This window comes from Mobula birostris, chromosome 15, assembly GCF_030028105.1.
Source record: "Mobula birostris isolate sMobBir1 chromosome 15, sMobBir1.hap1, whole genome shotgun sequence".
Taxonomy (NCBI): domain Eukaryota; kingdom Metazoa; phylum Chordata; class Chondrichthyes; order Myliobatiformes; family Myliobatidae; genus Mobula; species Mobula birostris.
In genome coordinates this window covers 7,624,373-7,652,285 of record NC_092384.1, presented here as the reverse complement: position 1 = coordinate 7,652,285, position 27,913 = coordinate 7,624,373, and the positions used below count along the sequence as shown (strand labels likewise).

The following is a 27,913-nucleotide window of genomic DNA, read 5'->3' as shown; positions in this document are numbered from 1 at the left end:
AGGATTTCCCAATGGCTACTCATTGTAATTCCGCTTCCCATTCCCATTCCAACATGTCGGTCCACAGCCTCCACTACTGCCACAATGATGCCACTTTCAGCTTGGAAGAGTAACACCTCATATTCTGTCTGGGTAGTCTCTAATTTGATGGTACGTATCAAGTTTTCTAACTTCTGGTATTTTTCTCCCAGCTCCCCTTCTCTCTTTTTCTATTGCCCATTCTGGCTCTCATCTTACCCCTTTTCTTCTTCTGACCTATTCATCACCTCCATCTGGTGCCCTTTCTCCCATGGTCCACTCACCTCTCCTATTCTTCTTCAGCCCTTTAGCTTTCCATCTATCACCTCCCAGCTTCTGACTTCATTCCCCTTCCACCACACAGCAACCTTACCTTTCACCTGGTTTCACGTATCACCTGCAGCTCCTTCTCCCTCCCCCGCTCCACCTTCTTCCTCCTTCCTGTCCAATCCCGGACAGGGGTCTCTGCCCACAATATTGACTGTGTATTCTCCTCTGTAGATGCTGCCTGACCTGTTGAATTCCTCCAGCATTGACCTCACCGGCGGGGGGGGGTGCGGGGGTGCGTGCAGGATTGATTTTACAAATCCTGGCCTGGGAAAAGGGAAGCTGAGTGACAACTGATAATTCCCAAGTCCCCTTCTTTAGAGGTTGGGTGAGAACTAGGGTTGGTTTGACTTTCAATGGCCCATAATAAAGCTGCCAGTCCAGGCCTCCACATGAAGACCGACTCCTTGAGTGGAGTATATGGTATCCGCAAGAGTCCCAACACATCCAGGATTCTCTCCAGAATCACTGGCAACAACTGAAGGCATTTCTCTACAGGTGTGGAAATCCCAGATTTCCTGGCAGATGTTCTCTCAACATTTGAATTCTAGCAGCAGTGTGAATTCCCTATAATTTCCACCCCATACTCCAGGGTAATAGCTCACTATGCAATTAGACCTGGTGTAAGAACTCCATTCATTTCAATGGAGCGAGGAAGGTATTAATGAATTGAGTTCAACATTAAATTTATTTTAAGTGGTTAAATGGTTTTCTTTACAACTCTGATAATTCTTAATTTTCTTTTAATTGATTGCATAATTCTTTCAAATACACACCTTTTGCTATCCCTGAATGCCAGAATTTAATCAGCATTTCTGCTTGTTCGAAGTCAGCTACGTGATGGAATTTACAGTAAATCCGAAACAATGAAGTAAATTCTTACTGGGAGGTTATGCTCAAGTCAAACATGGCCTCAACAGACAGGTGAGCAGTGGGCATGATCAAAATCCTTCTATCAGAACGTTAAGGAATGGAAAAAACTGAGGTGAAATTCACCCATAAACATATCATGAATTTGCAGACTGCTTCATGCAACAGATGAGAACTTAAGCACTTTCCATTTTGCACCTGCCTATTTGGTTACATGTATACACAGAATCTCAATCCCTTTCCCATCTACCGTTCCTGGTTCTCACCATTGAAAAAAACTCAGCCAACATACTTGGAGTTAATGTGGATGACTGCATACCTTCTCCTTTTACCTGGAGTCATTGACAAGTAACTGACCTTATGTGTCATAATGTGCAGCAGAACATCGATGTTACAGACTAGGGCCTCTGCACTGCCAGTGGGGTTTTTCAACGGGAAGCAGGTAAATGAGCGGCCACAGTCATCAAAAGGAAAGTCTCGACCCTGCACATGAAAACAGAGAGAAAAGAGACAAAACACTTTAATATCTCAGCTTAAGTTAGAAAACAGGAATTTCTTTAGCTAGAGGTTGCTGAATCTGTGGAATTTTTTGCCACAGATGGCTGTGGAGGCCAAGTCACTCGGTATATTTAAGCAGAGGTCAATAGGTTCTTGATTGGTCAAGGCATCAAAAGTTATGGGGAAAAGGCAGGAGAATAGTGGGAGTATATAATTATATATAGTTATATGTTATATGGTTGGTAGGGTCAAGAGGGATAGCAAATCAGCCACGATGGAATAGTGGAGCAGACTTGATGGACCAAATAGCCTAATTCTGCTCCTATATCTTATAGGCTTATGATCTAAGCTTTGTTTTTGTTCTGAAATCAGCTGTTGCTAGGACATGGTCTCCAAAGAATGTTGCAGTGTTTCCATTTCTTATCTGAGTCGACATCCACATTTGTGAGCTTGAGGGGGAGAAGAAAACAGCCACAATTGGGAGCAAGGACACAGAAAGGCAATAACTGGGGCAAGGGCAGAGTGGGAAAAATATCTGGGAATGGGACAGGGATAAAGCTGGGAAGTAGAGGCTGATACAGTCTTTATTGGACATTCCACACTTCATTTTGGAAGGAGGCCATTCAGCCCATCCCTATTAGTTCTTAGAGCATTCCCCCAATAATATTCCAGCAACCAACCCTCTCACATGCCTGTTGACTCTACTCCAATTCTGCCACAACCGATCAACATCAGGGCTGATTTAGAGCAGCCAGTCACCTACCAACAACCCCTTGGGAGAAGCACCCAGGGAGAACTGTGGTCATAGGAGGAATGTGCAGACTCCACCCACACACCATTGGAGGTTACACGTGAACCTGAGGACAGCAGCAGCACTCATTAACACAAGAGATTCTGCAGATGATGGAAATCCACAGCAGCACACACAAAATTCTGGAGGAACGCAGCAGGTCAGGCAGCATCTATGGAGAAGAATGGTCCTGACAATAGACAATAGACAATAGGTGCAGAAGTGACGAAGGGTCTTGGCCCTAAACGTTAACTCTTTATTCTTTTCCATAGATGCTGCCTGACCTGCCGAGTTCCTCCAGCATTTTGTGTGTTACCCTGCAGCAGTAGCACTACCTGCTACATTTGTGCCATTTGTAACACTCCCCCCCCCCCCCCCCCATTCTGGCAGGTACTATGGGACTGTAATCAGATACTGGAATTCCTGCTGTTTCTCTTTTGTCCTCAATGCCAGTGCATTGAGGTTAACTGTAGCATGTCTGTTAGCACTAACTAGTCCTGCACTGGTTAAGGACTGAACCTGCAGCAAGGTGTGCTGGCATCTGTTGCTCAATAGTAATCTCATGACTGCACCTGAAAAAGTAACTGGACTAATGCCATTCTACAATCTCCTTCTCATCCATTGTTCCTCACTCTCTACTGTTCAATGATGCAGAATATAACACATAGATTTCTGAACGGTTCATGAACAATAGACTATCATTCCATTACATTGCACTATTTATTTTTGTAATTTATAGTTTTTATTTTTCTGCACTGTACTAATCCTGCAAAACAACAAATTTCACATCATATGCACTCAGCGGCCATTTTGTTAGCTACCTCTTGTACCTAATAAAGTGGCCACTGAGTGTATGTTCATGATCTTCTGCTGTTGTAGCCAATTCACTTCAAGGTTGGACGTCAGAGATGCTTTTCTGCCCACCACTATTGTAATGTGTAGTTATTTGAGTTACTGTTGCCTTCCCAGCAGTCTGAATCAGTCTGCCCATTCTCCTCTGACCTCTCTTATTAACAAGGCATTTTAGCCTACAGCACTCCTGCTCATTGGTGTTTTTTTTTCTCTCTGTAAACTCTAGAGAATGTTTTGTGTGAAAATCCCAGGAGATAAGCAGTTTATAAGATACTCACACCACCCCATCTGGCACCAACAATCATTCCATGATCAAAGTCACTTAGATCACATTCCTTTCCCATTCTGATGTTTGGTTTGAACAACAACTGAACCACTGGCCCATGCCCACCTGCTTTTATGCACTAAGTTGTTGCCACATGATTGGCTGATTAGATATTGCATTAACGAGCAGGTGTACAGGTGTAACTAATAAAGTGGCCATTGAATGTAAGTCAGTGATAATAAATCTGAATCTGTTGTAAATTCTGTATTAAAGATATGCTGCCTTTCAATGAGAAATTAGATTAATGTTATCAAGTGGATGTAACAATGTTCCTTTACTTAACTCGCAGTCAACATCACCAAAACAGATTGCTGCTTGCAGGACATTCTTGAGGGGAAAATTGTGTGACATTTCCCCAGAAAACAACGGTGACCACATTTAATATCAAAATTAATTCATTAGCTGAAAAATGTGACAGGATGTACTGAATAATATACACAGTAAATGCACATTTGTTCAATCCTACTGATTCCTTTAGCTACTTAGCTATTGACAGATATCTAATGACTTCGATGGCTTCAAAGTTAAACAGCTCCCTAGTCATGCAAGGTGAATTGCCTATCCTGGTGGTTTTGAGGATTCAATGTGCTGAGTGATTAGCTTTCCTCCAGCTAACAGGACCAATTGCTGAGGAGAGACTCAAGAGCTTGCTGACTCTGACATGACGTTTATTTTACAGTCACTTTATTAACCTGGGCAGCTGCCAAACACCAACCATCTTTCCTCAGCTTTAATGAGACACACAATTTGACATTTACTGCATAGTGCCCAGCATAAAATACAGCCCACTCAATGGAGTTTTATAGGAGGATTTGAAAAGTCTCTTCAGAGGCAGTGATCCCAAATAAATAAGGGATGCTCATAGTGAGCTGAACTTCTAGGATTTCTCTCAACATTTCAGGGGATAAAAATGGTATGTTTTGGAGCAGGCATTTATACAGACCTGGCATGGAAACATCATTGCCCAAGTGTGGAAAAGCCCAGACCATCACAGGAAAAGTCCTCCCCACCATTGAACACATCTACAAGGAACACTGTATGTCAGAAGAAAACTGTATCATCAAGGATCCCCACCACCCAGGCCATGCTCTTCATTTGCTACTGCCTTCTGCAGGTACAGAAGCCTCAAGTCCCACCCCACCAGGTTCAGGAACAGTTATTACCCTATAACCATCAGGCTCTTGAACTGGTATGGATAATTTCACTCACCTCAACTCTGAAGTTATTCTACAACCTACAGACTCTCTTTCAAAGACTCCACAACTCATCTTCTCAGGTTTTACTCATCTATCTATCTACTACTTGGGTTTTTTGTGTTTGCACAGTTTGTCTTTTTTTGCACTTTGGTTTTGTGTCAGCCTTTGTGTGCAGTTTCTATAGTATTTCTTTGTTCTGCAATGCCTGCAAGAAAATGAATCACAGGATGGCATAGACATACTTGAATAATAAATTTACTTTGAACCTTGAGGCCAAGTTAGATCCACGAAGGATCCACTAGAGGGGCTGGGGAACTCCAGCTGGTCTCTGCATTCTTGGATCCCCGAGAGGAACACAACTCTCAATTCCAACCTCTCCCAGTGACTCCTTACTGCTTAAAGAGAGAAGACTTGTGTGGTTTCACTAGAATGAATAACCGTCAACTCCACAAATAGGAAAGCCCAGTAATATATCTTTAAAATGGAATTGGATACTTACTGGGGAGACAAAAGTATGCAGGGCCAAGGGAAAAAAGAGGGAGAATGAGAATGCTGAGAATGCTTTTCTGGGAGCCACTGTAGCCTTGATGACCCAAATGGCCTTCTTCTGTGCCATAAGATTTCAATGATTTCATAACTGCGCATTTCTTAGTGGTGAATATTGACTGAATTAGGAAATGTCAAGTTGGTGAACTTAATATTAAATCAGTTAAGTACAGCAAAATTAAAGGGCGCAGAGTGATGGTAAGAAAAAAATGTAGAGAAAAGAAAATTAAAGAAAAACAAGTTCATATCTAAAACCTTCAGCCATTATTAAAAATTTATGCAAAGCTATGAGACTCCAAACTTGCAGAGTTAATTTTGAGTACCAGAAAGGATGTAGGTAAAAACACTGTACTTACTCTGGAATGGCCAAGTTATAAGTTTTCCAGCATCTGCAGTTTTTTTTTGTCACTTCTGAAGTATTCATGGCAAGATCAAGGTATTCAATGCTTGGAACAACATTTGTGAGATATCGTTATTGTATAGCTTTTGGAAGCACACAGCATCTATGAGGGAATGTTACCAATTGTGTGTTTAAGCTCACTGGAAGTGACAGTCTGATAATGTGGACAATGGAGCATAAGCTTCGTTAGTCTCATAATTATTTTTCCTACAAAATTCACTTCAAATGCTAGCTTCTAGCCAGATCATGATTTAAAAGCAAACCCAAAGATCAACATCAAGTTTGACTGAGAGGACAAAGAGTAGATTCTTTTTGAAAATAGCCATTAGAGAGTTGATGGAATGAATGGCCTTGTTCTGTGATATAACCATTCTGTGATTTAGAATCAGAATCAGATTATATTATCACTGACATAAGACATGAAATTTGTTTTGCAGCAGCAGTACAGTGCATGATATAAACATCGATATATTACAAAATAAATGATTAGTGCAAAAAAAGGAATAATGAGGTAGTGCTCATAGCTTCAGACAGTTCAAAATTTGATAGTGTAGGGGTAGAAGCTGTTCTTAAATTGTTGAGTGCATGTCTTAAGGCTCCAGTAACTCCTTCCTGATGGTTGTAGGAGAAGAGGACTTGAGCTGGGTGGTCAGGGTTCTCAACGGTAGCTACTGCCTTCTGGAGGCACTGTGGCTTGGAGATGTCCTCAGTGGTGGGTAGGCTGGTGCCGGCAGAGCCTGCAGCCTCTTGTGATGCTGTGCATTAAGGCTCCATACCTGGCAGTGATGCAACCTGTCAGAATGCTCGCCACCAAACATCTGAAGAAGTTTTTTGAGACTCTTTGGTAACATACCAAATCTTTTCAAACTCATAATGAATTAGAGCCACTGGCATACTTTCTTCACGATGCCATCAATGTGCTGGGCCCAGAACAGATCCTATGAAATGTTTACACCCAGGAATTTGAAGCTGTTTATCTCTTCACTGTTGACCCCTCAATGTGATTGATGAGTTTCTCCTGACCTCCCCTCCCAATTCTTTGCTCTCGCTGACATTGAGGGTGAGGTTGTTGTTATGACACCACTCAACCAGCTGATCTAACACACTCCTGTACGACAGTGGCGTTATTGGCAAATTTATAAATGCCATTTGAGTTGTGCTTAGCTGCAGTTATGAGATAAAGGAAGTAAAGCAGTGGGCTAAGCACATGCTATTCAGGTGCACCTGTATTCATTGTCAGCAAGGTGGAGATGTTGTTACCATCCCACATTGACCGTGGTCTCCTATTAAAGACATCAAGAATTCACTCACACAGGGAGGTACAGATGCCCAGGTGTTAATGCTTGGTTATCAGCACTGAGGAAATGATGCTGTACAACTAGAAGTGCTTGTCTGGCACAGGAATGAGTTCTAAGTATTCCTGGATAGAAGGAAATCAGGGAGGATAGGAAGGAAAGAAAGAATGGCAAGACCCAGTAATGACAAAGGAAAATATTGCAGGGATGGACAGGAAAGATGGCTGGAATAAACAAGGACAAAGTCAATGGACATGCATCCATTCATCATACCTGATATCTCCGAGGATCACATACTGTATCCTCTATTTTTCCACCAACTACATGTTGTTGTTTGTTAACATTAGTCGAAAACTAGGCATATTTTTCTCACAGCGTGCAGTGTAATAGTGTGTGATTGTTTTAGTTGCTTTTCTTGTGTTCGCAAGATCCTGGTAATGTGGGATGCTGCACATCTGATTCACTATTTTACTGTTGAACAGCGGGGCGGGGGCGGGGGCGCATCCTGGAGGAGCTGCATGTTTCGGTCGTAGTAAGAACTAGGTCTTAAACCACAGTATTGCCTGTCTGCAGCTGCCAAGGAGAGAGGTGTCAGAGTTGGTGCGCTCCACCGGAATGCCAGAGGTGGTGTGGTATGGCGTCCATGCTGGAGTTGCTGCTGCTCTCCAGAGTCTGCACAGCAGAAGACAATATGTATCGTGTTCGACTGCAGACTACTGCAACGTTCATGGTCTCAGGGACTTGGACTAGATTTCTTTTTGAGTGACTGTAATTTACTGCTGTCTTATACCAGCTGTATGTGTCTTGTACTGTGTTTTCACCTCGGCCCCAGAGTAACGCTGTCTCGTTCGGCTGTATTCATGCATGGTTCAATGCCTTGAACTTGAATTAAACTTAAACTTGAACTCCATCTCTCTCTAACTCGCCATTGTTCCTGAACTATCAGACTGCTATTGCAATGCGCACTAGCAGATGAGCAGAAATATCCTCCAGCTGGGAAGACCAAGCTCATTGTATTCAGACCCTGTCACAAACTGTGCTCCCTAGCCACCTGGCCCATTCCTCTCATTGGTAAAATCTGAAATTTGAGCTGCAAACACTAAGTTATGCATGACCCAAACACATTCTATGTTTTTTAATGACTGCTTTGCACTCTGTTTGCAATGACCACCTGAGTTCCCACCCGCAACTTTGTTCCACATTCCCACACTGACCTGTCCATCCTTGGCCTTCTCCACAGCCGGGGTGAGGCCAAACACATGGTAGCAGAATAAACCTCATATTCCACCTTGGTCGTCTACAACCCATTGGTATGAACTTTGAATTTTTCCAGTTTCAGGTAACACACATCCTTTGTGTTCCTTTCTCTCTCCCCCTATGATCCATCCAGATTCTCTCAACTACCCCTTTTCCAGAAGCAAACCCCTCCCTCATCCCATTACAGTTTCTTTCCCTCCCCCCCACTGATTCCCTCTGTCCATTATTCCTCCCTTATCTGCCTTCCTTACTCATCAGATGATAGAATCTGAAGTCCACATCATCTCCACTTATCTGGCCTCCTCCCCACCTGGTCACACCTGCCTATCAACACCCTCCATACTTGGTTCCACCTGTCACCTGCCAGCTCCTGCCCATCGACCCCCCCCCACACCTTGCCTCTTTATACTAGCCCTCTCCCCTCTGCACTCCCAGTCCTGACACAGGGTGTTGACTGAAATGTTGACTATTTCTCTGCCTGGAACTTGCTGGTCTCCAAGAACAGTGAGATGTCTGTAGGGAATGTTGCTGACTGGCACACTCTGGACTGCAAGAGTACATGCTGAAGGACGTACTGAACCTAAGCTCCTTCTGCTAACACACATGAAGGGGCTGAGGTGGCTGGGAAAGCCCCTCGAGCATTGAAATTTATCACCCCAGGGGGCTACAAGGATGGCTACAAATTTAAAGCATTAAAAGAAAAGTTAATTCTACTGAATCTGGTGACTATGGGTATGAAAGTTTTGCACTGTTTTTATTCTATTGTATATTTTTTTATCATGAATAAAGTTTTTAAAAATAAATAATCCTCTGTCACCATGGGTATAGCCTCACCCGCTGAGTTCCTCTAGCAGTTTGTTTTCCTGCTCCAGGTTCTAGCATCGCCAGTCTCTTGCGTTTGCACACAAACTCATGTGAGGAGCCCTCTGGGATATATTCTCTCAAGATTGCAGCACTGGTCTCCGCAGTCATTACTGCAATGCCCCATCCTCTCTGAGGATTCTCCATCCTGGAACATTGCGTTGCCAGACCTGCCACTCTTTCAGTCATACCATCATCACCACAACAATGTCATGTCCCCATGTGGTCAACAATAAACCCATCTGGTTTAGCACACATTCAAAGAGATGTAACCTAGTCTTGCATTGTCCATCTCCTTAACATGCCCATGTCAACTCTGCCTACTGGGATCACCTAATTTTCCTTATATATTTGACTCCTTTCCAACCACTCTGTGCGCCATTGCACTCCAAACTCCTGAGCACATCTCCCTGCAAGGACGTTGACCCCAATCTGGATCAAGTGCCAACTGTCCTGCTTGGACAGATCCCAATATTTCTCAAAAAAAATCTAAGGTCCTCCCTCCTACACCATCCTTTAGCCACATATTCTTTAGATTTTAGGTTAGATCATGAGGACACTCAGTCCTCGTTTATTGTCATTTAGAAATGCATGCATTAAGAAATGATACAACGCTCCTCCAGAGTGATATCACAAAAAAAACAGAACAAACCAAAGACTAACACTGACAAGACCACATAAGTATAACATATAGTTACAGCAGCGCAATGCAATACCATAATTTGATAAAGAGCAGACCATGAGCACGGTAAAAAAAAGTCTCAAAGTTCCGATCGACTCCTGATAGTCCCGATAGCAGGCAGCAAAAGGGAGAAACTCTCTCTGCCATAAACCTCCAGGCGCCGACAACTGCCGATGCATTGGAAGCATCCGACCACAGCCGACACTGAGTCCGTTCGAAAACTTAGAGCCTCTGACCAGCCCCTCCAAGCACCACCCTATGCCGAGCGCTTCGACCCCACCCCGGCTGCCGAGCAACAAGCAAAGCCAAGGACTCGGGGCCTTCCCCTCCGGAGATTTCAGACCACACAGTAGCAGCGGCAGCGAAGCAGGCATTTCAGAAGTTTCTCCAGATGTTCCTCCGTGCTCTCACATCTGTCTCCATCAAATCAGGATTGTGCACGGCACCCTACTTGACAGATTACAGATATCATTCACTGGAGAGGCTGCGCGCGCTGCGTCACGCCGCCATCTTCTCCTCCTCCTATTCATATTCATCTCATTTACTCCTATTCTCACTAGCAAATGCCACTAGAAGTAATCCAGATATTACAATCATAAGTCCTGGTTCCCCTAACTTCGGGTAATTTACCCCCCCGCCTCTCTTTTTTCATTCCCCATTCTGGTTACCCTCTCTCCCCTTTCTTTTCTTATCAGCTCCCTCTGGTGTCCCTTCTCCTTACCTTTCTTCCATGGTCCACTCTCCTTCCTTATCAGATTCCTCCTTCTTCTTTACCTCTTCCAACTATCACTTCCCAGCTTCTCACTTCATTACACCTCCCCCACCTGGTCTAACCCATCACACTAGCTTGTGTTCCTTCCTCTCTCCACCTGCTTATTCAGCCTTCTTCATACTTCCTTTCCAGTCCTGATGAAAGGTCTCAGGCCAAAATGTCCACTGTTCATTCCCCTCCATAGATGCTGCCTGACCTGCTGAGTTCCTCCAGCATTTTGTGTCTTAACCTTTCAGTTTACTTGTGTTACTAGTACCAATGTCAACTAGAACCACCCCTTTTAGAACACCCTGAGGCTGCTTGGAGACATCCCTGACTCTGGCACCAGGGAAGTACGTATTATTTGAGACACAAGAGATTCTGCAGATGCTGGAAATCTTGAGTAACATAAACAAAATGCTGGAGGAACTCAGCAGGTCAGGCAGAATCTATGGAGGAAAATGGAGACCTGTTGTTTCAGGCTGAGACGCTTATCAGGACTGGAAAGGAAGAGTGGTGAGAAGCCAGAATAAAAAGTTGGGAAGAGGAGCACAAGCTGACATGGGACAGGTGAGTGTAGGTGACGGGGAAGGTGGGTGGGTGGCTGAGGGTGGATGAAAGGGAATAATGTGAGAAGTGAGGAGGTAAAAGGTGGAAGGGGTAAAGGCTGAGGAAGAAACAATCTGATATGTGAGGCCAGTAGACCATGGAATACAGGGCAGATGTGTGGGGGGAACATGGGAAGTCTGATTTGAGATACTTCTGGTCCCCTTACAGTCAAGTCCCCTGGCACTTTAGCTGTCGTCATCTTCCCTACTCCATCTTTCCTGTTGTTGCTCCTCCCCATGCAATGCTGCAGAGCTCTTTGACAAGGGGGCTCCTGCACCACCTGCCTGGGCTGCAGCTGGATGCACACACAGTGTTGGCTGGGACACTGGACGTGTCTCTGAGTTCCCACATGGTACAAGGGGAGCAAACACGTTGCTTTCTCCTATCATAGATGACCTTTGAATTATGAAGAGAATAACCAATTAAGCTAGGAGACAGAGGGCTGTAAATTTGATGCAGCATACAAAGGAGCCCAAGGAACTCAGCGAGTCAGAATCCAAATTAGGTGGGTGGGTGAAACATGCTGTCAGGATAGAACAGGCAGAGACATTAGGGGCATTTAACACTGAGCACTCAAAGGTCATGTTGCAGCAGAAGCTTCCAAAGTGAAATTTTGATCCCCTGTAAACAAATTATCCCTACATCTTTGTTTAATAAAACTGTTAACAGTGTGCATAATGATAAGTTGAATTGTTCTGGCAATTTACAGATGCCCCAGGCACATTTCCATCACGACTTCTGCAATTAGTAGAAGTATTTTCAGCCTGGTTGGATCCCATGCTAAGTCCTAGAATGAAGCCCTAGTTTTCCAAAGGCACAATAGGTTATAATTTTGAAGTATATTATTCCGTAATTTCCACTGAACACTGCAATTACTGTCAATAAAGAGTACCAGTAGTAGGAAAGTGGAGTCAAAGATAATCCCAGGACCACACAACAAAAAAATGTTTTCAATGTTATATACTGATCTGGATTTTGGAAAGACAAAAGAGCAGCCTGGATGTGTACCCGGCACAGAGAAGGGTAAAATGAAATCTTCTAATCCAGTACAGACGATGCTGCACACAGGGGAATGGCAGTCTCTGCAATAGTACTTGAGTCAATGATCATCAGACTCCAGCAGAAAGGCTGTCTGCTGAACCACACGTGCTAGTGATTCCACATTCTCTACACTCTCTGTGTGCAGACTTCAAGGTAAGTTCATACAAGGGTCATTTGTGTCTATCTTCTGCTCGTTACTGGATCATAAACTTAACCTTCAGTGAGCCTGGAACTCTTCTAAGCATTACAAAAATTATGAGTTGTCATGTAGTGTAGCAGTTAGCGCAATGCTTTACAGCACCAGCTGAATAAGTTCAGGGTTCAGTTCCCACCTCGGTCTGTAAGGAGTTTGTATGCTCTCCGCATGAGCGTGTGGGTTTCCTCCGGGTGCTCCAGTTTCCTCCCACATTCCAAGGACGTACCGGTTAATAAGTTGTGGGCATACTATGTAGGTGCCGAAGACTAGGAAAAAACTTGTCTTCAGCACTGGATTGAAACAGTAACTATCATCTTCTTCTCTAATCACAGGCTTGCTATGTTCACATTATCAATACTGTCTTAACCAGTGTAAAGTCTAATTTCTGCCTGTAGAACAGATCTGATCAGACTAAGGAAAAGTAAGGGAGAAAGTAGGCATCTAAATACTGGAAAAATATAAATGACTTTTTTTTCTGCTTCCTATTGGGAATGATTTATTATCCAATTTACAATGTCCTCCTAACCACGTCTCCTGTGAAAGCCATTTCCTGAAGATGACATTCATAATACCAAACATACTAGGTCTGCCATTGACACAGGTCACCCTGAAACTAAAATTGTACAGTATCACATGCCGTCAGCTGCCTTTAGTGTAAGTGGGGTTTCTGCAACTATTCTGCAGTGTGTTCTTGACTGCTGATATGCAGTCTGACTGATCTGAGCCACAGACAGTTTTAGAATGCCAGGTTATCTGTTTCCCAGTCACATCCCAGCCTGGGGCAAAATCAACGAATGCAGTCTTCATTTTCTGTTTAAAGTTAATTTTTCATTAGGTCCTCATCTTTAGTTTTACAATGTTAAAACTGACTTTGCTCTTGAGGGCAATGCAGTGGTGCAGCTGGCAAAGCTGCTGACTCAAAGCATCAGTGAGTCCTGACCTCTGGTGCTGTTGTGTGTTTGCACGCTCTGTCTGTGGCCACATGGGCTTCCTCTTCCCACATCACAAAGAAGCGTGGGCTGGTAGGTTAACCAGCCACTGTAAAGTACCCACAGACTGTATGTGGGTGGTAGAATCTGGGGGAATTCAGGGAGTACAGGGAGAAGAGGTCATGGGGAAACTCATGGAGGAATCCGATTGCTCATAGATTCTATGGGTTGAATGGAACAATAAGCTTGGAAAGAGAATGCCAACAGGATAATTATTTAATTGATGGGGCACAGACTGACTTCAACAAGTGCTTAGACACAAGTGTATGCACACAAGCTCACCCAAGTACAGGCAGTAAGCGTGTCCCCTAACCCACGTTGTTTTTCCTCAATCCGGAAGTGCCAAGGTCTAATCCAGTCCTCCCATTGGGTCAGGCATTACCTTACATAGTACACATTGACCAAACCAAAAAGCTCTTGCTGCATCAGGTTCAGCATAAGCAAGGCAAAAATTGAGTTGGTCTAAGAGCAGGGTTAGCCATCTTATTGCAGTGTTGGAGCTAGGGTGATGAATGGTTTTGAGGTGTCCCTCTGGGCCCGTTGGATATCATTCTTCCCTCTGAGCCTGAATGTGGTACAACTGGAATTCTGCAGATGCTGGAAATTCAGGCAGCACACATCAAAGTTGCTGGTGAACGCAGCAGGCCAGGCAGCATCTCTAGGAAGAGGTGCAGTCGATGTTTCGGGCCGAGACCCTTCGTCAGGACTAACTGAAGGAAGAGTGAGTAAGGGATTTGAAAGTTGGAGGGGGAGGGGGAGATCCAAAATGATAGGAGAAGACAGGAGGGGGAGGGATGGAGCCAAGAGCTGGACAGGTGATTGGCAAAAGGGGATACGAGAGGATCATGGGACAGGAGGCCCAGGGAGAAAGACAAGGCAGGGGGAACCCAGAGGATGGGCAAGGGGTATAGTCAGAGTGACAGAGAGAGGAAAAGGAGAGTGAGAGAAAGAATGTGTGTATAAAAATAAATAACAGATGGGGTACGAGGGGGAGGTGGCCACACATTTTAATTCCACATCCTATTCCCATTCTGACATGTCTATCCACGGCCTCCTCTACTGTAAAGATGAAGCCACACTCAGGTTGGAGGAACAACACCTTATATTCCGTCTGGGTAGCCTCCAACCTGATGGCATGAACATCGACTTCTCAAACTTCCGCTAATGCCCCACCTCCCCCTCGTACTCCATCCATTATTTATTTATATACACACATTCTTTCTCTCACTCTCCTTTTTCTCCCTCTGTCCCTCTGAATATACCCCTTGCCCATCCTCTGGGTTCCCCCCCACTTTGTCTTTCTCCCCGGACCTCCTGTCCCATGATCCTCTCGTATCCCCTTTTGCCAATCACCTGTCCAGCTCTTGGCTCCATCCCTCCCCCTCCTGTCTTCTCCTATCATTTTGGATCTCCCCCTCCCCCTCCCACTTTCAAATCTCTTACTAACTCTTCCTTCAGTTAGTCCTGACGAAGGGTCTCGGCCTGAAATGTCGACTGTACCTCTTCCTAGAGATGCTGCCTGGCCTGCTGCGTTCACCAGCAACTTTGCTGAATGTGGTACGTTCAAGTCTCTGACTTGAAGCATGACATTTAAAACAAGGCAGTGCTTTTGTACCTTTTGATGTTAAACTATCCACATTTTAGATGGATTTAAATCTTCATGGCATTCCCCGAGAAGTTTATGCCTCATGGAAGAATTGGTACAAAAATGATCTGACACTTGGTGGGCCAGAGCTGGAGCAATGTGCACGGTTTTGACTGCACTGTGCAGATTATTGAAAGAGATGCTCGGTTTCCCCCACATTCCAAAGAAGTTTAGGGAATTGTGGGCATATTACATTAGCACGGGACACTCACAGGCTGTCCTCAGTATAATCCTCGGTCTGTGTTGGTTGCTGTTGCAAAACAGCACATTTCACAGTGTATACAACTAATTTCATCTGGGTGTTATCATGCTGGAACTTGCTCCATACAAACTGACAGTCACATTTCATACATCATTCTTTGGAAGTAATTTGCTGGCTAGAATGAGCTGGGAGTCATCCTGACATCACGAAAGGAGACAGTATAAATGGGTGATCTTTCTTCTTGAAGAAACAGCTTACTGGAGGGAGATGCTACTCTTAATTACTGGAAAGACCCACGAATGCACTGTGAGAACTCTGCATGAGAGAAAAATGTTCATTCTAAAAGAAAGTAATGAAAAATCATATTTAAAGAATGTTAGCAAGAGCTGCATTTGATGCTCATTTGCATTTTTTCTCTTACTGAAGTCAAGTAAAGCTATCCTTTGTGAATAACCTCCCTCGTTATGATGATTACATTGCTGGGCTTCAAAGTCTACAATGACTATTACTGTACTGGACCTGGTGTTGAGTAATGAGCCTGGCCAGGTGACCAACCTTTCAGTGGGTGAGCCGTGAAGGAACACTGACCCCAACTCCATAGGTTTTAAGCAACACACATAAAAGTTGCTGGTGAACGCAGCAGGCCAAGCAGCATCTCTAGGAAGAGGTGCAGTCGACGTTTCAGGCCGAGACCCTTTGTCAGGGTCCGTAAGCTTTAAGTTAGCTTTAGATAAGGATAAGTATGGACCCTGGAGGAGAGCATTAAATTGGAGCAGGGCAAATTACAAGAGCATTAGGCAGGAACGAGGAAGAGTTAACTGGGAACAACTGTTTTTGGACAAGTCCACATGCAACATGTGGAGGGTTTTTACAGACCGACTGCACAGAGTACATGACAGGTACTTTCCTGTCAGAAGGAAGGACAAGGATGGCAAGGTAAGAGAGCCTTGGATATCAAGAGAGGTGATGAATTTAGTCAAGAAGAAAAAGGAAAAATATGTAAAACTTTGGAAGCCAGCATCAAACAAAACCCTTGAGGAATTTAGAGGCCAGAAAAGAACTCAAGAAGGGAATTAGGAAAGCCAGGAGAGGCCATGAAAAGTAGGATTAAAGAGAATCCCAAGGTATTCCATACATACATCAAGAGCAAGAGGATAACTAGGGAGAGGGTAGAACCACTTACGGATAAAGGTAAGGGAATTAGGTTGGATATGGAGGCTGCAGGTGAGGTCTTTAATGAATGCCACACATCAGTATACACCAAGGAGAAGGGCGTGGAAGATAGGGAGATCAGTGCTGAGTATATTAATATACTAAGACAGTTTGAGGTAAAGGAAAAGGTAGTGCTGGGTCTTTTAAAGATCATAATGGGGAAAGTGCCCAGGGCCTGATGGGATATACCCCATGTTACTGAGAGTTGTGTCCTCTCCAGCTACAGGCCAAGTCCTGGAGAATTACCGAGTTGTTGTTGCGTTATTAAGAAGGAAACCAGGGATAATCCTGGAAACTATAGACTGGTGAGTCTCACGTCAGTGGTAGGGATTACCGGAGAGAGATCTTAGGGATAGGGTTTATGAGCAATTGGAAAACCACGACCAATTAGGGAGATTCAGCATAGCTTTGTTTCGGACCAGTCATGTCTTACTAACTTATTTGAGTTTTTTGACAAGGTGGCAAGGGTGATTGATGAAAGCAGAGCTGTGGATGCTGTCTACATAGATGTTTAGTAAGGATTTTGACGAGGTCTCACGGGAGGGTCATCCTGAAGACTAAGATGCAAAGGACCCAAGGTGAATGGGCTGTTTGGATTCAGAAATGGCTTGCCCATAGAAGACAGAGAGTAGTGGTCATAGGAACTTATTCTAGCTGGAGGTCTCTGGTTAGTGGTGTTCCACAGGGATCTGTACTGGGACCTCTGCGACACACACCAGTTGCTGTAGGAACTCAAGGTCAGGTAGCATCTATGGAAATGAATAACAGTCGATGTTTTGGGCTGAGACCCTTCTTCAAGACTGGAAAGGAAGGGGGAAGATAGCAGAATAAAAAGGTGGAGGGAGGGGATGTAGGACTAGCTAGAAGGTGATAGGTGAAGCCAGGTGGGTGGGTGGGAAAGGTAAAGAGCTGGAGAAGAAGGAATCTGATAGGAGAGGTGAGTGGACCACAGCAGAAAGGGAGAAAGGACACCAGGGGAGCCCTGGGACCTCCGCTATTTGTGATTTGGATGAAAACATAGGTGGGTGGGTTAGTAAGTTTGCCGATGATATGAGGACTGTTGGTGTTGTAGACAATAGAGAAGAATGCAAAGAGTACAGTGGGATATAGATCAGCTTTACACATGAGTGAGTAAACGGCAGATGGAGTTTAACCTGGCCAAATATGAGGTGTTGCACCTTGGCAGGTCAAATGAAAAGAGACAGTACACAGTTGAGGGCAAGACCATTCAATGAGCATAGGGATCTTGGGGTCCCAAGTTCATAGCTCCATGAAAGTGGCTAAACAGGTTGATAGTAAGGTTAAAAAGCATGTGGCAGGCTTGTCTTTATTAGTCAAACCACTGAGTTCAAAGGTCAGGAAGTTATTTTGCTGGTAAACAGTTCTAGTAAGATAGTGGAGTGCTTGGTTGTAGCGGCCTCTCCAGATCCAACCAATGGTGTAATTGCTTATCCTTTATGTCTTTCTTACTATTGCAAAACACTGCTGGTCATTAAGAACACCAAGTGCTGCAGGTTTGACCCTACTAGCAAGCTGCTGGATAAAATTCAGTATGGGCTCGCTGTGTACCATGTGGCCTACTGCAGCCACCCAGGGAAGAAAGACATGTCCAAGCCAGTGCACTGCACTGTCCAACAAACAGTGCAAATGATTGTCTTGGGTGTTTTTCTTGTGATCACGAGACCCAGTTGGTAATGTAAAATACTGCAAGTCTGACTCACTGGTTCATTGTGCAGTCTTGGCTGATGCACGGTCTAGGCTCTCACCTGGTTGCCTGTTGCAGCCGCCCAGAGGAGAGACATTGGAAGTGGTGTGGGAGACAGCAGGGGTGCATCGAGTGCGCTGGGTTGGGGGCTGCCCCTCCCATCAGTGTTCACTCAGTGGAAGACAAGCTGGACTGCATTCATCCCATGCACCCATCAATCAACAGGCCGTGACATTCAAGGACTTGAGCTATTTTTTTTGTGACAGTATGTTTTTCTTCTATAACTATATATGTTATGTGCTGTGTGTGCATGTTGGTACTGTGTTTTGCACCTTGGCTGTGGAACACTGTATTGTTTGGTGTGTAATTGTGTACAGTTGAATGACGATTAAAAGTGAAGTTGCACTTGAGCTATATAAAACTCTAGTTAGACAGTTAGACCGTAACTGGAGTATTGTGTACAGTTCTGGTTGCCCTATTGTAGGAAGGATGTTGAGGCTTTGGAGAGGGTGCAGATGAGGTTTACTAGTATGCAGTCTGGGTTAGAGGGCATGCTGTAACGAGAGGTTGGACAAAGCTGGGTTGTTTTCTCTGGAGCAGCGGAGGCTGAGGAGAGATCTGACAGAGGTTTATAAGACTATGTGAAGCGTAGATAGACATTCAATGCCGTTTTCCCAGAGCTGTAATGTCTAATGCTAGAGGACATGCATTTCAGGTGAAAGGGGGTCATTTCAAACAAGATGTGAGGGGCAAGTTTTTTACACAAAGGGTAGTAGGTGCCCTGAATGCACTCCCTGGGGTAGTGGTAGAGGCAGATACACTCAGCAATTTTAAGAGACGTTTAGACAGACACATGAATGTGAGGAAAATGAAAGGTATGGACATTGTACAGTCAGAAAAGATTAGCTGATTGGTCATTTGATTCTAGTTTAACTGGTTAAATTGGTTAATTTAAGGGCCTGTTTCTGTACTGTATCATTCTGTGTTCTATTTTTGGGACTGCCTGGTGAAGGAAACTATTGAAATAAAACGAGAGAATAAGAATTTTAACAAAGATGATGGTCTCGGTCTAAGTAAGAACTGGAATTTGATTGTAAACAAAGTAAGACAAGGGATACCTGATTGGCTGAGGACTAACCAATCAGGAGGGACAGACGATGGGGGTATGCCTAAGGACCATCCATGATGAAGATGGCAGAGTCTGTCATCGAAACATTGGTTAAAATCAATATTTGTACCTGGCTGGAAGCCTGAGAAGAGGTTATTTGTCCATGTTCTATGCTCTAATGACTCACCATGTGGAGGATTAGTAGTCGTGCTGTCTGCAGTACATCAGAGGTCACAACCTGGAACAAATAAATGATACACTGTTGGAACTAAGTATCAACTTTACTGGTCATATATATTTACATGTATTAGAATCTGCTGCGGTGTGTCTGTCTGGGCACAGCATGCAGCAGAACAACGTTCCACAATTATAAACAATTATCTAAATGATAAACTTAGAAAGTAAAGTACAGAAATGGAATAAAATGTGCATAATTACCAGCATGTATTTACAATGCAAACAACATTATATAAAGTGGTTTCAAGTGTTTACAGTGCAGTGACGGGGGCAATAGAATGGTTAATCGGATTAACTGCCCGAGAGAAGAGACTTTTAAGATGACATGAAGGTTTCGTTTTAATATCTCTGTAGCGTTTTTCAGAAGGAGATTTTGGAAAAGGTAGTTTGCAGGGTGGGGAGTGTGGGCAATGATTTTTTCTGCCCGCTTCTTTGCCTTGGAGATATACAAGCTCTGCAGTGATGGTAGACTGCAGCCGATGACCTTTCCTGCTGACCTGACAGTTCACTGTAGTGCTTGTATATTGTGAGAGGATGCTGCACCAAACCAGCCAGTAATAATTGTTGTGAGGATGTTCTCGATGATGGAATCTATGGTGAAACACTGTTGTTCTTGTCTCACATGCTCCCAATCCCTTGAGAAGTTATCAACAAACACCAGGTACAGGTCGACCTTCACTAATCCGACTACCTATAATCCAGTTCCTTCGATTAATGTGAATTGTCACTCTTGTTATATAAGACAAGATAGGGATTTTTACTACAATCCCTGTGGAAAGCATCACAGTCAACTTTGGGCCTGTATTTGCTTGCGAAGTTCGTAAGTCCAAAGTTGAGCAGTCACTGGATAATGTGATGTTGTGGAATAATTTCCCCTCTAATTCATAAATATGTTACTGTGCTTTTAACCTGTCAACAAAACTCACTTCAGATTGCTAGACAGTTTCAGGTTTAACATTAGGATACTCGTCTCTAATGAGCTTTTACTGTATTTAGTCAGCTCATAATATCAATATATTCATAGAATGCAAAGCCAAGTTATCAAGCATTCTCATGTGTGTGCACAGGCAGCCTCTTGCAACAAAGCTTAAGGAAAACTGCTCTGAAGAAACTGTTAGGAAGCAAGGAGAAGTATTCTACAATGCAATTCACTGTACAGGACTGAAGAGTGCTGGGAGGTTCAATATGGTGCCTTTCCAGACTGCGAAATCCAAACACAATGCAGAATTGAAATACTATTGATCTAAGATCAAGCTATTGAGAGAGTTAAAGCCCTCAGGCAAAACCCTCAATAAAAGCAATGGGCAATATATTAAAAAAATTCAAACACTGGTTACACCACACTCAGAATATTGCGTTCAGTTTTGGTCACCTCATTATACGAAGGATGTGGAAGCTTTAGAGAGGATGCAGAGGCGATTAACCAGGATGCTGCCTGGAATAGAAGGCATCACTTAGGAAGATCATTGAGTGAACTTGTACTTTTCTCTTTGGAGCAAAGGAGAAAGAGAGGTGATTTGTTAGATGTGTACAAGATGACAAGAGGCATAGATAGAGTGAATAACCGAAGATTTTAAGGTGATTGGAGAAAAGTATAGAGGAAATGTCAGAGGCAAGTTCTTCACAGAGAAAGTGGTGGGTGCATGGACCATCCTGCCAGGGTGGCGTTAGATGCAGATACAATAAGGGCATTTAAGAAGCTCTTAGATGGCCATATGGATGATAGAAAAATGGAGGGCAACGTAGGAGGGAAGGGTTACTTTGATCTCAGAGGAGGGTGAAAGGTGAGCACAGCACGGTGGACAGAAAGGCCTCGACTGTGTTGTAAAAGCTACAGAATCAGGATCAGGTTTAATATCACTGGCATATGTTGTGATATTTGTTGTTTTATGACAGCAGTACATTGCAATACATAATAATAAAAATAACTAACTTATGTTAAATATATATAAAAAAATAAAATTGAATAAGCAGTATAAAAAGAAAGGAAAAAAGTAGTGAGGTAATGTTCCTGGACTCATTGTCCGTTCAGAAATCTGATGGTGGAGGAGAAGAAGCTGTTCATGAAATGTTGAGTGTGTGTCTTCAGGCTCTTGTACATACTCCCTGATGGTAGCGAAGAGGGCACGCCCTGGGTGATGTCCTTAATGATAGATTTCACCTTTTTGAGGCATTTCCTTGTCACCGTCTGAAATTCTGCCAGCAAATTTATAGAATACCTTTGAGCTGTGCCTAGCAACACAGTTGATGGTGTAGAGAGAGTAGAGCACTGGGCTAAGCACACACCCTTGAGGTGCACCAGTGTTGATTATCCGTGAGGAGGAGGTGTTAATTCCAGTCCGCACAGACTGTGGTCTCCTGGCGAGGAAGTCAAGGATCCAGAATTTTTTGTGAAAATATCGACAGTTGTCTCCGGATTGACTGATATTTAACCACATAAATGTAAGCAACTTCAGGGTTTCCTCATGAATGTAGAGGGCTCGAAGCTGCTTTTAGCAGTTTAACACAATGTTGCAGCAAGTCCACAGTGAATCTATTCTTGGGGTGGCAAACAGTTTTGAGAGTGTGTGCCCAAAATGGTGAAAATCATCTGAAAAACCCATGTGCCATGGTAATTTTGAGCAGACGTTATCACTAATTAGTAACAATAATTATGGACAATTTCAGAAAAATTATGAGTTCTGTTGCTCATTTATGTGGATTCATTGTTTTAAAGCATTTTAACATTAACAAAAGTACAACAGAATTACGTAAATTAAATGAACCATGTTAAAAAATCTGTTCAAAAATGAATTAATATTAATAATTTAAAAATATTATTGAAAAATAACATTGTTTCTAAATTGTGTTGTTATTGTAACTGTTCACTATCCAAATACCAACGCAAACACCAAGTCTGCAAGGATTTTGAAAAGTATGATCCAACAGGATGTCGTTCATCGACTATAGCTCAGCATTTAATACCATCATTCCCACAATCCTGATTGAGAAGTTGCAGAACCTGGGCCTCTGTATCTCCCTCTGCAATTGGATCCTCAACTTCCTAACCGGAAGAGCACAATCTGTGCGGATTGATGATAACATATCTTCCTTGCTGACGATCAACACTGACTCACCTCGGGGGTGTGTGCTTAGCCCACTGCTCTACTCTCTCTACATACCCATAACTGTGTGGCCAGGCATAGCTCAAACACCATCTATAAATTTGCTGACGATACAACCATTGTTGGTAGAACAACAGGAATTCTGCAGATGCTGGAAATTCAAGCAACACACATAAAAGTTGCTGGTGAACGCAGCAGGCCAGGCAGCATCTCTAGGAAGAGTTACAGTCGATGTTTCAGGCCGAGACCCTTCGTCAGGACTAACTGAAGGAAGAGTGAGTAAGGGATTTGAAAGTTGGAGGAGGAGGGGGAGATCCAAAATGATAGGAGAAGACAGGAGGGGGAGGGATGGTGCCAAGAGCTGGACAGGTGATAGGCAAAAGGGACACGAGAGGATCATGGGACAGGAGGTCTGGGAAGAAAGACGGGGGGGGGGGCCCAGAGGATGGGCAAGGGGTATAGTCAGAGGGACAGACGGAGGAAAAGGAGAGTGAGAGAAAGAATGTGTGCATAAAAATAAATAACGGATGGGGTACGAGGGGGAGGTGGGGCATTAGCAGAAGTTAGAGAAGTCGATGTTCATGCCATCAGATTGGAGGCTACCCAGATGGAATATAAGGTGTTGTTCCTCCAACCTGATTCTGGCTTCATCTTTACAGTAGAGGAGGCCGTGGATAGACATGTCATAATGGGAATGGGATGTGAAATTAAAATGTGTGGCCACTGGGAGATCCTGCTTTCTCTGGCGGACAGAGCGTAGAGGTTCAGCAAAGTGGTCTCCTAGTCGGCGTTGGGTCTCGCCAATATATAAAAGGCCACATCGGGAGCACCGGACACAGTATATCACCCCAGCCGACTCACAGGTGAGGTGTTGCCTCACCTGGAAGGACTGTTTGGGGCCCTGAATGGTGGTAAGGGAGGAAGTGTAAGGGCATGTGTAGCACTTGTTCCGCTTACACGGATAAGTGCCAGGAGGGAGATCAGTGGGGAGGGATGGGGGGGACGAATGGACAAGGGAGTTGCGTAGGGAGCAATCCCTGCGGAATGCAGAGAGATGGGGGGAGGGAAAGATGTGCTTAGTGGTGGGATCCCGTTGGAGGTGGCGGAAGTTACGGAGAATAATATGTTGGACCCGGAGGCTGGTGGGGTAGTAGGTGAGGACCAGGGGAACCCTATTCCTAGTGGGGTGGCGGGAGGATGGAGTGAGAGCAGATGTGCGTGAAATGGGGGAGATGCGTTTAAGAGCAGAGTTGATAGTGGAGGAAGGGAAGCCCCTTTCTTTAAAAAAGGAAGACATCTCCCTCGTCCTAGAATGAAAAGCCTCATCCTGAGAGCAGATGCGGCGGAGACAGAGGAATTGCGAGAAGGGGATGGCATTTTTGCAAGAGACAGGGTGAGAAGAGGAATAGTCCAGATAGCTGTGAGAGTCAGTAGGCTTATAGTAGACATCAGTGGATAAGCTGTCTCCAGAGACAGAGACAGAAAGATCTAGAAAGGGGAGGGAGGTGTCGGAAATGGACCAGGTAAACTTGAGGGCAGGGTGAAAGTTGGAGGCAAAGTTAATAAAGTCAACGAGCTCTGCATGCGTGCAGGAAGCAGCACCAATGCAGTCGTCGATGTAGCAAAGGAAAAGTGGGGGACAGATACCAGGATAGGCACGGAACATAGATTGTTCCACAAAGCCAACAAAAAGGCAGGCATAGCTAGGACCCATACGGGTGCCCATAGCTACACCTTAGTTTGGAGGAAGTGGGAGGAGCCAAAGGAGAAATTATTAAGAGTAAGGACTAATTTCGCTAGACGGAGCAGAGTGGTGGTAGGGGGGAACTGATTAGGTCTGGAATCCAAAAAGAAGCGGAGAGCTTTGAGACCTTCCTGATGGGGGATGGAAGTATATAGGGACTGGACATCCATGGTGAAAATAAAGCGGTGGGGGCCAGGGAACTTAAAATCATCGAAAAGTTTAAGAGCGTGAGAGGTGTCACGAACATAGGTAGGAAGAGATTGAACAAGGGGGGATAAAACCGTGTCGAGGTATGCAGAAACGAGTTTGGTGGGGCAGGAGCAAGCTGAGACAATAGGTCGGCCAGGACAGGCAGGTTTGTGGATCTTGGGTAGGAGGTAGAAACGGGAAGTGCGAGGTGCGGGAACTATAAGGTTGGTAGCAGTGGATGGGAGATCACGATCGAGGGGTAAATAAGAGGAGGTATCCGCGAGCTGTCGCTGTGCCTCGGCAAGGTAGAGGTCAGTACGCCAGACTACAACAGCACCCCCCTTATCGGCGGGTTTAATAATAAGGTTAGGATTAGTGCGGAGGGAGTGGAGAGCAGAGCGTTCCGAAGGAGTGAGGTTGGAATGGGGACAAGGTGCGGTGAAGTCGAGACGGTTGATGTCCCGTCGGCAGTTAGCGATAAAGAGATCCAGAGCAGGCAGAAGACCAGAGCGGGGTGTCCATGAAGAAGAGGAGGGTTGAAGACGGGAGAAGGGGTCATCGGTGGGGGTGGAAGAGTCCTTGCCGAAGAAGTAGGCTCGGAGACGGAGACGGCGGAAGAAAAGTTCTGCATCATGGCGAACACGGAACTCGCTGAGGTGTGGGCGAAGGGGGACAAAGGTGAGGCCCTTACTGAGAACAGAGCGTTCTGCCTCCGACAGTTGAAGGTTGGAGGGGATGGTAAAGACCCGGCACGGATGAGATCTCCCCCTCCCCCTCCAACTTTCAAATCCCTTACTCACTCTTCCTTCAGTTAGTCCTGACGAAGGGTCTCGGCCTGAAACGTCGACTGTACCTCTTCCTACAGATGCTGCCTGGCCTGCTGCGTTCACCAGCAACTTTGATGTTGTTGGTAGAAGCTCAGATGGTGACGAAATGGCCTACAGGAGTGAGATATGCCAACTAGTGGAGTGGTGCCGCAGCAACAACCTGGCACTCAACGTCAGTAAGATGAAAGAGCTGATTGTGGACTTCAGGAAGGGTAAGATGAAGGAACAAATATCAATCTTCACAGAGGGATCAGAAGTGGAGAGAGTAAACAGCTTCAACTTCCTGGGTATCAAGATCTCTGAGAATCTAACCCAGTCTCAACATATCAATGCAGTTATAAAGAAGGCGAGACAGCAGTTATGCTTCATTAGGAGTCTGAAGAGACTTGGCATGTCAACAAATACACTCAAAAACTTCTATAGATGTACCATGGAGAGCATTCTGACAGGCTGCATCACTGTCTGGTATGGGGGGGGCTACTTCACAGGACCAAAAGAAGCTGCAGAGGGTCGTAAATCTAGTGAGCTCCATCTTGGGCACTAGCCTACAAAGTACCCAGGACACCTTCAGGGAGTGGTGTCTCAGAAAGGCAGCATCTATTATTAAGGACCTCCAGCACCCAGGGCGTGCCCTTTTCTCACTGTTACCATCAGGTAGGAGAAGGCACACAGTCAATGATTCAGGAACAGCTTCTTCCCCTCTGCCTTCCGATTCCTAAATGGACATTAAACCCTTGAACACTACCTCACGTTTTTTAGTATACAGTATTTCTGTTCTTTGCACGTTTTTTAATCTATTCAAAATACATATACTGTAATTTATTTATTTATATTATTATTTTATTTATTTTTTCTCTTCTATATTATGTATTGCATTGAACTGCTGCTGCTAAGTTAACAAATGTCGTGTCACATGCCGGTGATAATAAACCTGATTCTGATTCTGACCTGTACCCGCAACCAAGCTGGTACCAAGCAGCATGAGACGTTTCCTGCTCTCAGGTTGTAAAAAAAAGCATTCACTGCTTCATTTGACATTAAAAATAATCATTATATATTTTTGATTGTGGTTTAAATTATAGATGACATGCCACATGCCAACAAAATTTTTGCGCATTCCATGTGTGTCAAAGTCAGGGTCTCCATTCAGTTAAATGGAGAGGAACAGCTGCAAAGGTCAATGATGTAACATCATCAATTTGCATTTTAATAATTGTTTGCTCCATTGTAAAGGTGCTTTAAATGTTTTAAAAATATTTCAAGTGCACTTTTGTATAATTACACTGTTGACTCAGCGAAATTCTGCACTGCTGTTTGTCTTTGCTCCTGGTAAAGCCTAAACTGAAACTGAGCATCAATGAGACTGAGTCACTCACAGTCTGCAACATTGCTGGTAGGCTAGATCAGATCACCCAGATCTGATTGTCTTTTTTCCTTGTAAATAGAACATCTGTGTAATTCAGTGCATGAAGGATGTTTAGATACCTGCTGTGAGTCTGTTGGGGTCATATACTGTGTCCGGTGCTCTCAGTGAAGCCTCCTGTATATCGGTAAGACCCAACGGAGATTGGGACACTGCTTTGCCAAGCACCTATGCTCTGTCCGCCAGAAAAAGCGGGATATCTCAGTGGCCACCCATTTTAATTCCACTTCCCATTCCCGTAGCGATATGTCTATCCGTGGCCTCCTCTACTGTTGCAATGAGGCCACACTCAGGTTGGAGGAACACCACCATATATTCCATGTGGATAGCCTCCAACCCGATAGCATGAACATTGACTTCTCAAATTTCTGGTAATGCCCCTCCTCCTTCACCAGTCCCCATCCCCTTTTCCCTCTCTCACCCTATCTCCTTGCCTGCCGATCGCCCACTCTCTGGTGCTCCTCCCCCCCTTTTCTTTCTTCCATGTCCTTCTGTCCTCTCCTGTTAGATTCCCCCATCTCCCACCCAGTATCTCTTTCACCAATCAGCTTCCCAGCTCGTAGCTTCCTCCCCCACTCTTGGTTTCACCCATCACCTTGTGTTTCTCTCTCCCCACCCCACCTTTTAAATCCACTCATCTCTTTCTCTCCAGTCCTGCTAAAGGGTCTTGGCCCGAAATGTCGACTATACTCTTTTCCATAGATGCTGCCTGGCCTGCTGAGTTCCTCCAGCATTTTGTGTGCAATGCCTGGATTTCCAGCATCTGCAGATTTTCTCTTGTTTGTGATTTTAATCAAACCTTGATCGATGATCATTGCTGAGCGACGCTATGCTATCACCCAGTCCAATCCAGGCCAAGTCCTCCCTATCAGCAAGCACATTTACGTGGAGGTCTGACACAATGTCCACATCCAGGCCATTCTCTCTTCTCACTACTGCTGTCAGGTAGGAGGTAGAGGAGATTTAAGATGCACAGAACCAGCTTCAAGTACAGTTTTACCCCTGAACTATCAG

General features: G+C 44.5%; 1 protein-coding gene across 4 annotated transcripts in view; it reads right to left on the bottom strand.

The window, feature by feature from the left end:
• Positions 1–27,913, bottom strand: part of fcsk (fucose kinase) — a 336,758-nt gene that overhangs the window by 118,890 nt on the left and 189,955 nt on the right. For all 4 annotated transcript variants that reach the window (XM_072279284.1, XM_072279282.1, XM_072279286.1 and 1 more), the window contains exons 4-5: positions 19,563–19,613; positions 1,573–1,698 (exon numbers count right to left, since the gene is read on the bottom strand). In XM_072279284.1, the coding sequence (XP_072135385.1) occupies positions 1,573–1,698; positions 19,563–19,613 (177 nt within the window). The remainder of the gene's footprint in view (positions 1–1,572; positions 1,699–19,562; positions 19,614–27,913) is intronic.